Raw genomic sequence first — 12,680 nt, 5'->3', positions numbered from 1 at the left:
ACCTTAAATAGGATAACTCCCTTAGCTACCACCCCAAATTTCAACATTTTCTCTTGTAACGAGAGTTTCACTTTGATGCTGGGATAGGTTTCACTTTGATACTATCAATTTAAGAAATTTGCCACACTTTATGGTACTTAAAAATTTTTCCGATTGTTTCTCTTTTCAGGCGGCTGAAGCCGGTAATTTAGATGATTTTAAAAATCTTTATCAAGCCGATAATACACGTCTATCGCTACAGGATGGCAAAGGACGTACCGCAGCACATCAGGCAGCTTCACGTAATAGAGTAAATATCTTACGTTATATACAAGATCAGAATGGTGGTAAGTTCAATTTGGTTTCCTATGAAAATATTGAAAGAATTTCTTTTAGTTTCCCGTGAAAATATTTAATATATTTATATATATTTTATATATTTCTAATTTCCTTTATTACCCAAAATTAATTAATTAAATTTATTTTAATATATTTTTTAATTTACTTGATGCTCAATGGTTTTTTGTTATTGTTATCTACCCAAAGCAGATTTTAATATTAAAGATAATGCCGGCAATACACCCATACACATGGCTGTGGAATGTGATTCACGTGATGCCTTGGAATTTTTACTATCAATGTAAGTATGATGACAGCAAAGGGCAGCTGTGGAGATAGAAGATGTTGCACTGTAAAACTGAACATAACAATAGATTCATTAGACCCCCATAGCTCAACAAAAACCAACAATAACAATAGCAGCGGAAAATATCAGTATCATTATTGTCATCACATACAAAGATGTCAGTGCGCACATTGTTAGTAGCATCATCGTAATGGAGTCATTCATGCATTTTGACTCCGACAGCAAACGTTCATATTTCAGAAAGGTATCTTTTCAGATGATTGCCAGCACTTGTGGTGTGTTCACTCCTTCGTAAGATAGAGTTGCCACATAGGGTTTTAATTAAATTCTCTTAAAATGGTTACCACTTATCATATCTGGGGTATAAGTCCATAGGACTTTTTATACTCCTCACAACACATATGTATATGGCGAATTTAGTGGACCAAAATAGCCTCTGAATCCAAAAGTCCATTTTTTGTTTTTATCTCCTTCAAAGATAAAATTAATCTGAACAGAAAAAAAGAAAAAATTCAAAACAACATATCGTTCATTTACTCAAAGATTGACACATTTCAAAAAATCAAGTTTCGAGAATAACTCGTTTTAAGTTGTCGATTGTAATTTGACTCCCCAACTTAAAAAGATTGTTACACAAAAACTAAAATAACTAGTTGGACCATATTTTGCAGAGGACTAGCCAGATATCATTGCTAAATTTCTGTGCAAGATGAAGCACGACTTGAAGTGTTTTAGTGCTTCATAAATGCAAAACACTGTTTTGATGATTTATGCCAAACTCCTAGAAAATAAGCTGTAACTCGTTGAGTTTTCGAGATATCAACTTGAAAATTTGACACAAGATAAAGTAGAAGTCGTAGAAAAAACAGAAATTGCTAACTCAAAAAATCCATTTTTTGAGTTATGCCACTCTTTGAGTAAATGAGCGATATGTATATAGTATATAAAATATATCGTATAAAATACACAATATCAAATGTAAAGTATAAAATATAAGATATAAAATACAGAAAATGTAAGAAAAATAAAAATAGAAAATGTAAAATATAAGGTATAAAATACAAAATATAAAGTAAAATATTTAAAATAGAAAATAGAAAAGTGTAAAAATATACAATATAAAATATATAATATAAAATTTAAAATATAAAATATGAAATATAAAACATAAAATGTAAATATAAAAAATAATAAAATAAATTAATTTAAATAAAATAAAATAAAATACAATAAAATAAATTAAAATAAAATAAAATAAAATAAACTAAAATAAAATAAACTAAAATAAAATAAAATAAAATAAAATAAAATAAAATAAAATAAAATAAAATAAAATAAAATAAAATAAAATAAAATAAAATAAAATAAAATAAAATAAAATAAAATAAAATAAAATAAAATAAAATAAAATAAAATAAAATAAAATAAAATAAAATAAAATAAAATAAAATAAAATAAAATAAAATAAAATAAAATAAACTAAACTAAAATAAAATACAACAAAATAAAATAAATGATTAATATAAAATATATAATATAAAACATGAAATATAAAATAAATTTACTTCAATAAAATAAAATAAATAATTCTGTACTACATAAAATATAATTACAAGATAATTCGACCAGATTATGAAAGAGGCCGCAAAAAAAGACACGTGTATCGGCGTTTTGAAAGTTTACATCGGGAACTAACCTAAATAGGCGTGGCAAGTTCCGCCCATTTCTACCGGTTTTGAAATATTTGACAACAGATTCCTTGGAATATTTGCATTTTAGGTATAAAGTGTCTTTGGCAATATTACTAACAACAATACGGGGTATCTTTTAATGAAAAAAATTAACCCTCATGCGAGTCACTAAAGGGGTCTTTTTGGTTCCTTTTTTCAAAAACTTTTAAAAACTCCTTTAAAATGTGATCGTATCAGATCAAAATATTTTACAAAATTATTAGATTATCCCCGCATTTCCACATACAATATCAGGAACCTATGACTTATCCTGATGACGTTATTTTAGTTTATAATGCTAAAATACCTAATTTTACACAGTCCGATCTGGGTTATCAATATTTTCCCTATATATATTCACCACAGATATTTCAAAAACAGTTTGGATCGAGCACACATAATCTTCTGAAAGAATTTATTATCAAAAAAATGCAATAAAATATATTTTATGACATGAATCCATATGTAAACGTATATACTAATTTAAACACTAATGTGAACCTAGTTTAAGAAAATGCAACCCTGAATTGAATTACAAGTTAATTGATAAAATACAACTATGTCTAGACGAGTTTCTCGCTTCTCATAAGGAGCAGCTTAGTAGAATAAAATTTAAAGAATTCACTCACTCAGCAAAGTCCATTCAAACGCGTTACATAGTAACTATCTGATAACTTTGCTCCGAGTAATAATAAAAGTGTTATTTAAAAAAAATTCTTCGGCCTTTTCATTTAATGTACATTGAGAGGCAGAACTGTTTTATTGTCGCACCAACGTGGAGCAAAACAAGAAACAGTTTCATTGACGCCCAACGCAGTGGCAACTGACAACGACGTTAAAGCCTAGGAAGAACAAAAAGCCGATAGTGACGAGTACCTCTCTGGAGACGCAATTATGGCGCAGTTTACCGATGCACAATTCCAACAACTTATCCAGGCAATGCGTAGAATTGGCCGTGCTGGGTCATTTGCGAATTGCACTGCTCGCTTCAAGGGACAGCGAGACGCCGCCGTTGTTGAAGAATTTGTGACAGCGATAAGTGTGTACAAGGAAATTGAGTCAATACCAGATGTAGATGCTGTCAAAGGGCTACAGCTTTTATTTGAAGGTTATGCTGCCAACTGGTGGATTGGTGTGAAACATACAATCACCACATTTGATGCAGCCATACAACTGATCAAGAAAACATTTTCACCATCACTACCTGATTGGCGCATTTTCGCAAGCATTGTTGAGACGAAGCAACAACAAAACGAACCCACAGACTCTTTTGTGTGTAAGCAACGGTTGTTGTTTGCACAGCTGGCCGTTCCGGTGTCTGAAGAGGTTCAACTCAACATTGTTTTTGGATTGCTCAATACAAACATTAGAGAGCGTGTGCGTAGAGAAAATGTGAACACATTTGAGGATTTGCTGTCTACCTGCAGAGAAGCTGAGTTGACGCTGCTCGAAACACACAACAAGGGAAAACCAAAGTGTGCGACAGAGTTTGTGCGCGGTCGCTGCTGCCGCGAAACTAATCACAGCGAAGGTGTGTGCAAGAAACTGGAAAAACAAGTGGCACGCCAACAACAGCAGCAAGACGAACATGTGAACACCCAACTGAAGCAAGAACAAACGCATAATGTGAGTAAGACACAGCGACAAAGAACAAGAACAATAGCGTGCTATGGATGTGGAGCGCCCGGAGTTTTTAGAGCAAACTGCGCAACATGCAGCAGCACTAACAAAGAAAGACCTCAGCAGCTAAATTTTAATACAATTGCAACCGGAATGATGGGTCGAAATCTTCCAACGACGCATGTAGAAGTCTTTGGGTTACACCGTGAAGCAATATTTGACACTGGAGCGAAAATAAGTGTTTCCAGCCCAAGCCTTACAAATATTTTGAGAAGAAACGGATGCCATTTCCAAAAAGTAAATGCTGATGTGAGTCTGGCAGATGGTTCATCAAAAAAATCTGTCGTGGAATCAACAGTGTGTGACGTCGTAATTGGAAACAGAAGTCGTAAGATCCGATTGGTTTGTCTTCCATATGCCACCAATAATCACACTTTACTTGGAACAGACTTTTTGGAAGAATGTGGCATAGTCTTGAATATGGGAAAACGCTGTTGGTATTTTGAAGATGACCATAGCGTCAAGTATCCCTTCTCCAGTTCGATTAATATACCGATCCTTTCTGTTGATGACCGTATTCATAAAGATCCAATCAAAACTGAGAATATATCCAAGTTCGTGGAAGGTAACGAACCCAATGAACAACGTGCAAAGGAAGTTTCTCGTATCCACACAATTCCTCCAAACCGATCTTGTAAGCAGAAAAAAGAGACCAAAGCAGAAGTTCCTACTGCCGCCATTTCTAATACAACAAAGGTAACTTTACTCCAGAGGGAGGCTCAACAGAAGATATCATTGGGGCCACCTTCAAAGATGTCGCCACCTCCACTACTGCCGTTAGGTATCCAGGGGGAGATACAATAGAAGCAGCTGCTAACTACTCCAAAAGCCGCCGATTCCATTGCAGGTCCAAGACGATAGTATCTGGATTATCTACCTTTCATCCAGGGGGAGGTTCCACCGAATCAGCCGTTACATCCTGACAGAAATCCTAATCCAGTTTATTACTGATGCTTCGTCAGCATCCGAGGGGGAGACTGAAACGACCCATTCTATATTTTGTAAATATTTTATTTAGTATGTAAAGTTAAAACTCATGAATTCATACTAATTTAAACACTAATGCGAACCTAGTTTAAGAAAATGCAACTCTGAATTGAATTACAAGTTAATTGATAAAATACAACTACATATGTCTAGACGAGTTTCTCGCTTCACATAAAGAGCAGCTTTGTAGAATAAAATTTAAAGAATTCACTCATTCAGCAAATTCCATTCAAACGCGTTACGTAGTAACTATCTGATAACTTTGCTCCGAGTAATAATGAAAGTGTTCATTTGAAATTTAACTCTTCGGTGTTTTTATTTAATGTACCAGTTAAGAGGCAGAACTGTTTCAACATATAAAATATGAAATATAAAACATTAAACATAAAATATACAATAAATTAATTTAAATAAAATAAATTATTAACATAAAATATAAATAAACAAGTGGGAAAAGCGTTAAGTTCGGTCGGGCCGAACTTTTTATACCCTCCACCACAAACTTCAGCCATTTCGGTGGATTAATTTGGCCACAACATTCAAAAGACCGAAAATCGGAAGTTACCGTTCTATGGGGGCTATATGATGGCGCGGACCTATACCTACAAATTTCTGGGGGGAAGTTTTATATCCCCAACGAAGACTAAATACCGAATTTCAGCCATCTCGGTGTGATAATGAGGCCAAAACCTTCAAAATACCGAAAATCGGGAGGCTATATCAAAACGTGGACCTATATAAACATTTTATGGTCGAAATGTTTCTTAGCCTCTGGAAACACAAAATACAAAGTTGCAACCGATTCTGTTGTCAAATGGGACTAATACATTCAAAATATATTAAAATGACGCGTACTTTATATGGGGCGTTATATGGGGGCTATACCAAATCGTGGACCTATATAAACCAACTTTGGTAGGAATGTTTTTTGGCCTCTGGAGACACAAAATACCAAATTACAACCAATTCGGTGGTAAAATGGGACAAATATCTTAAAAATTCCTTAAAACGACGACGCGTCACGCGTCATTTTGTATGGGGGCTATACGAAAGCGTGGACCTACATAGCCCACTTTCAATACCAAAAGTCTTACGTACAAATAATAGATTTTCCCAAAATTTCATCCACCTACGTCAATCCGTTCGGACGCTAGAGTGATTTCCACAGACGGACAGACAGACAGATGGACGGACATGGCTATATCGATGTAGAATTGCACGCTGATCAAGAATATATATAGTTTGTGGGGTCTACAATTATTATTTCGAGTAGTTACAAACGTAGTGACAAACTTAATATACCCCCATCCTATGGTGGAGGGTATAAAAATATTAAATATAAAACATAAAACAAATTAATTTAAATAAAATTATATAAAATAAATAATTAATATAAAATATTAATTTTTGTATTGAGTTTAGTTGACCTTTGGACTCAGTATTCCTTTTTAGTTTAGTTTGGCTCGAGGTCAGTAGAATACAAAACAATTTTTGGTTTTTTTTTTTAAATATCATTTTATTTTCCAATATTTCGATCAACATCGTCGATCATCATTAGGGTCGGAAAATACTTGCGAATGGTGTGGAAGTAAACTTTGTTGTCCGAAATTAAAACGAAATCCCTGATGATGATCGACGATGTTGATCGGAATATTGGAAAATAAAATGATATTTAAAAAAAAAACCAAAAATTGTTTTGTATTCTACTGACCTCGAGCCAAACTAAAAAGGAAATAAAAGGAATATAAAATAATAATAAAAAAAGTAAAATAACATTAAATTAAATAAAATAAATAATTAACATAAAATATAAATATAAACTATAATATATAAAATGTAAAATATATAAAATATAAACTACAAAATATGAAATGCAAAATATAAAAATAAAAAAATATAAAATATATATTTTGACACATAACACTGTGCAACACGAAAATTATGAACCATATCCTGACACCGCAGCGTGATAGAAGACCAAAAAAGTGAGGACACGTGTCTCGCCGTTTTTTCGTATCTCATCAACTTTCGCGGTTATAGGCCACCAAAGGTTTGAGGCTTTGATGTAAAAAGGGTCATTTAGTCAGGACTATATCTTCCAAACCGTTAGGAAATTTGAATTCATCTCAGAGGCAAAGTTGTAGCTCTTGTCTTGAAGAACAAAAATTGTGAACACATACATATAATCCATCCATTGTTTCTTCAAATTTGATCGGTTTGTTAGCTGTATAACAAAACTTGAGAAAAAAATTTAAAAGAAATTTGACTATGGCGATTTTGACCTTGCAGATGAAGTTTGATAGATTATATGTGTTCACAATTTTTGTTCTCTAAAACAAGAGCTACAACTTCGCCTCTGAGATGAATTCAAATTTCCTAACGGTTTGGAAGATATAGTCCTGACTAAATGACCCTTTTTACATCAAAGCCTCAAACCTTTGGAGGCCTATTACCGCGAAAGTTGATGAGATACGAAAAAACGGCGAGATACGTGTCTTCTCGTTTTTTGTGTTCTATCACACTGTGGAGTCAGAATATGGTTAATAAAACATGACTCAAAAATTACACACAGTGAAATACACATAATAGAGACCTATAAAACAAGGCTTCTTAACAAACGAGTAAATAAACTTATAATCAGTTTCTTAATATTTGCATGTACCTTATCACATGCAGTTGACGCTAAAGCATTACTTGTCATTTAAAGGTTACTATAAATTTATGGGCGAAATATTTATTCACATACTGATAATCGTGGTAATCGCTTAAAAAACAGCCCGAAATTATTATGAGTAAGTCCACGGTATATGTATGTACATATAAAGTTAATTGAGAGAGTATAAAAAGAAGTATCTATTTCCGTTTGAAGTACAAATTTTACTTTCAGAAGCCTATATCTTCTGTGTTACTTCCAAGATCGTTATAAGGGTGTGATACAATACGCGGTGCCATTTTTTGTCGCTTTTATGGACCCACAAATATTTGGGGGCCTTTATAATAGTTTTGTCAGACGTATATCTTGTAGAGGGTTAAACTATGCCATTTTATTAGTACATCAGTACGTATTGTTGTTGATACAACGTATACGCCAACTCTTTTTGCTTCAATATTTTTCTTGTTTTTTTTAACTAAATTCCAAACCATTTAATTTTTGGTTAAATAAGAAATCATTATTTAAGTGTGTGGGATAAAGTGCATGGAACTTAAAGCAATCTTTCGTTTCAGAGGTTACTTTACTCGGAACTCCTATGAAATATGTTTTATTAATTTCTAATGAACAGTTTGGTCTTCCTACGTGTAAAAAACGTGTAAAACTCTTAAACAATAGTCCTTCCTCTATTAATTTTCTCACAACAATGGACGACAACTAACGCCAAAGAGTGGCAAATGTAATTGGCCAGTATTGACTTCCAGTATTTCACAGCTGTCTTAATTAACTTGTCAAAAAGAAAGAAAGAAAGTTAGCTGCATTTCTTTCTTGGAACCAATTAAACTGGGATGCATTAATTAATTTTACTTGTTTTCTTCTTTCTATTCTCTTTTTTTATTACCCCATATTTATGGCATCACTCTGCCTCTCTTTTTCTCGTTTGCAACACTGCCGCTCAAAAAGACCCGTGGACACAAGCATCCTAAATGAAAAGAAACAAGCACCTGTACATCTGGCCACAGAATTGAATCGTGTGGAAGCTTTACGCGTTATGGGCAAATATCGCAATGTCATCGACATTCAGCAAGGAGGTGAACACGGACGTACAGCACTGCACTTGGCCGCCATCTATGATCATGAGGAGTGTGCCAGAATTTTGGTATGGAAATGCAGGGTACATTATCTGGTTTTCTAATTTGCTTGGCTATAATTACTTTTTATTGTTTTTTGGTTTTCCTTATTATTTTCTGTTCGGTTCATTTGCAATGAATCCCCTGAACATTGAACGTTAATCAATCATCCTGATTTTTTTTATATTTTGTTATTAACTCCTCTGCGGCTCACCCTTTTCTCTTGAATTGATATGAACACATAACTACCTACCTGCCTACCTACCTACCAACTATCATGAAATTGTTTATGTTGTATTTGTGTGAAATTTGCCATGAATGTAAGGCATTATTGTTTTATCTACATGAAGAAAGTCGTGTGTAAGAGCGTCAAACCATTTGAAATTAAACAGCTCTTGTGTGTAATATATTGTTTTCATCTTTAACATTGGCACCGTATGCATATAAATATAATCACTTTTGTGTAATAATGTAAATGTATTTGTTTCTCTATGTGTGCGTTTGTCTTTCATATTTTTTAGTTACGCAATAAAATTAAAAAAAATCTAAGAATTTTGTTTCTTAATTAGTTAATTTAATGTTTTTATTGCACGATATTTGAAATAGAACTAATATGCGTATACATACTGTCAATACGTATACGCTATGGCACCCAACATGTTAAATTAATTTATATTAATGCCGTGTTTGAGACTATTTTTGCTGAATTAAATGGCTCTTTATAAATACCGAATAACCAAATTTTGGCTAAAGATATCTACCGATCTTCTGGCAAAATATATTTTAAAAGATCCGGTTTTGCTTCAAATTAGCTTGGAAATATATTTAAAAGGATAGTAGATACAGTGAGAACACGAATGAGAAATGCTGTCAAGACATTCAAAGGATACCCTAAATCTGGAGGTGCGGTTACATGGGGACTATATCAAAACTATAAACGTACCGAAAATTTTAAAACAAATTACATCGGATATTAGGTTTATGACTTTTTGAATTTTTTTCTAAAAAATGATTTCCTGCAGTGAAAATGAATGAACTTTAACCTATTAATGCCTAAAATAACAGTCATTCCACTTCATTATAAAAAAGGTCCCGCACAAACCACTTTTAATTTTTATGATATATGAAATAAAGTTATATATAATATAAAATTATATATATGTTATAATACGATGATAATTTTTTTTCCACAAAACGGTTATGTCAATTTGGTTATGTCATGTAGGGGTACACCTTTTTTCAGTTAAATATCAGCTTACTTATTTAGCTGGCCCATTACAGAACATTTGTTCCATAGGCCGAGCTAAGAAAATATCTCTATTTCTCCCTATTTGTTGCTTCGCACTCTGGAATACCACGCCTCATCTCATCATCCACTTGTTTGCGCCATCTATTCCTTGGCCTGCCAATTCTGCGTGCACCGCCAAGCGGTCCGTATTTATACGCCTTTTTAGTGGGTTCATCATCGCTCATTCTTATGATATGACCTAGCCAACACAATCGCTGCATCTCGATACGTTTAACTATATTGATGTCGTTGTATAGCAGATACAGCTCGTGGTTCATGCGACGTCGATATTCACCGTCAATGCAGATTGGTCCATAGGTCTTTCGAAGAATTTTTCTCTCAAACACACCAAGCACTGCCATGTCTGCTTGCGCAAGTACCCAGGCTTCGAAGCCATGCATCAGCACGGGTAGTATCAGTGTTGTGAAGAGAGTTATTTTTGTTTGACGAGATGTGGCTTTGTTTTTAAACTGCTTATTTAAACCAAAGTAGCATCTGTTGGCCAATATATTTCTTCTTTTTATTTCACAACTGATGTCGTCTGTTTTGTTTATGGAGGTGCCGAGGTAGACGAAGTCTTTTACTACCTCAATATTATAGGAACCACCTTCCACAGTCGGCCGAGCTCAATTGATGCATTGTGCGTCAACACCATCAACTTGGTCTTCTCACCATTTACCGCCAGACCCACTTTAGCAGATTCTCCTTCGACCTTCATAAATGTATCGGTTACTTCTTTTACTGATTGTCCCATGATGTCTATATCATCAGCATAAGCAAGTAACATTTGGCTATTGGTGTAGATTGTGCCGCTTCTTTTGACGTTTGCCTCTCGTATAACCTTTTCCAGCAGGATGTTGAAGAGATCACACGAAAGGTGCTCTCCTTGTTGAAACCTCTTTTGGTACCAAACTCTTTGAAGAGGTTCTTTCCTATTTTAACTGAGGACCTTGTGTCAGTTAAAATCATTTTACAAAGCCGGATGAGCTTTGCGGGGATACCAAATTCAGACATGGCTTGGAATACCTTTGAACGCAGTGGGCTGTCGAAGGCTGCTTTATAATCGACAAAAAGGTGGTAGGTGTCGATCCGCATCTCTTGGGTCTTCTCCAGGATTTGCCGCAGGGTAAATATCTGGTTAATGGTAGACTTGCCAGGTCTAAAGCCGCATTGGTATGGTCCAATTATCTCGTTGACCATAGGCTTTAGTCGTTCGCACAATAGCCCTGACACGATCTTGTAGGCAATAGGGAGTAGACTTATGCCCCTATAGTTAAAGCATACGGCCTTATCTCCCTTCTTGTGGACGGGGCACAGGATACTCAGGTTCCAATCGTCGGGTACTCGTTCCTCCTGCCAGATGGTGCTAACTAGCTGATGAATACACTTTATCAGCGTGTCGCCTCCGGTTTTGAACAGCTCGGCAGGTAAGCCATCGGCTCCAGCTACCTTATTAGTCTTCAGCCGATTTATTGCTGTCTTTACCTCATCTTGGCTGGGCGGTATACATTCAATACCATCTTCTGGGATTGGGTCTGTGGTATCTTCGTCGTCTTCGCTACTATTGGGTACCAACAGTTTGGAAAACTGCTCTTTCCATATCCTTAGCACGCTATCTGTATCAGTTACCAAATTACCTTGCTGGTCTCTACAGGAGGATGTGGCTGTACCAAAGCCATCAGTTTGATGCTTGACTCTTTGGTAGAATTTTCGGACTTCATTCTGGTTCCTGTACATCTCGATTATTTCACACTCCCGCTTTTCCAACACTCTCTTTTTCCAGCGGGAAAGGCGTTTCTTCTCTATCTCGTGCGCTACGCGTTGCTACGGATTGTAAAGTAGCCCTATATGCCGCATTTTTCTCTTCGGTGGCAGCACGGCACTCCTGATCATATCATGGATTCCCTGGTGGAGGTCTCTGGTATACAAGTATGGATTTTGCGGCTGTTTGCATGGAGTGGGCAATATGATATGTTATCGGGATAAGGAGTGATTTGATTAAGCAATTGGGCTAGTAGAGTGGAATATGCTGAGGCTAACTGTTGTGATTGCAGCTTACCGGTGTCTAACTTTCGTGTTGTGTCTGTTCGTACTTTGTTTGCTACGTTTAACCGGGTGCGTACCTTTGCTGCAACAAAGTAGTGGTCCGAATCAATATTTGCGCCTCGGAACGATCGTACATCCAACACGCTCGATGAATGTCTTCCATCCACAGCAAGGTTCCCTTATGGATGTCGAGATGTTGAAATCTGGTGCCGCTAACTACCATGTTTTTTTTTGCCGCTGCGAAGTCTATCAGCTTCATACCATTGTCAGATGTTTCACTGTGGAGACTGAATTTTCCGCCTGTTGGGCCAAAGATATTTTCCTTTCCAACTTTGGCATTAAAATCGCCTAGAATAATTTTAATGTCATGGTCAGGACAACGATCATATGTTTCTTCCAAGCGCTCATAAAATATATCTTCGGTCAGTTCGTCCTTGTCTTTAGTGGGAGCATGAGCGCAAATAAAGCTTATGTTGAAGAATTTTGCTTTTATTCGAATTGTAGCAAGTCTTTCATTCACTGGTGTGAAGCCGGAGACCAGGTG

The 12,680-nt window shown here is 35.1% G+C and overlaps 1 protein-coding gene across 2 annotated transcripts in view; it reads left to right on the top strand.

The window, feature by feature from the left end:
• The window catches only part of TrpA1 (Transient receptor potential cation channel A1), a 176,589-nt gene that overhangs the window by 64,815 nt on the left and 99,094 nt on the right, over nucleotides 1-12,680 (top strand). Inside the window, exons 3-5 of one of the 2 annotated variants that reach the window (XM_073983842.1) lie at nucleotides 170-326; nucleotides 529-619; nucleotides 8,636-8,831. In XM_073983842.1, coding sequence (XP_073839943.1) covers nucleotides 170-326; nucleotides 529-619; nucleotides 8,636-8,831 — 444 coding nt within the window. Of the gene's footprint in view, nucleotides 1-169; nucleotides 327-525; nucleotides 620-8,635; nucleotides 8,832-12,680 lie in introns of both variants that reach the window. The other variant, XM_073983841.1, reaches the window with a different exon arrangement.

This window comes from Musca autumnalis, unplaced genomic scaffold, assembly GCF_047663935.1.
Source record: "Musca autumnalis isolate F117 unplaced genomic scaffold, ASM4766393v1 scaffold_4, whole genome shotgun sequence".
In the NCBI taxonomy this organism is placed as follows: Eukaryota; Metazoa; Arthropoda; class Insecta; order Diptera; family Muscidae; genus Musca; species Musca autumnalis.
Note: the sequence above shows the minus strand (reverse complement) of the source record. Positions and strands in the feature narration are given on the sequence as shown.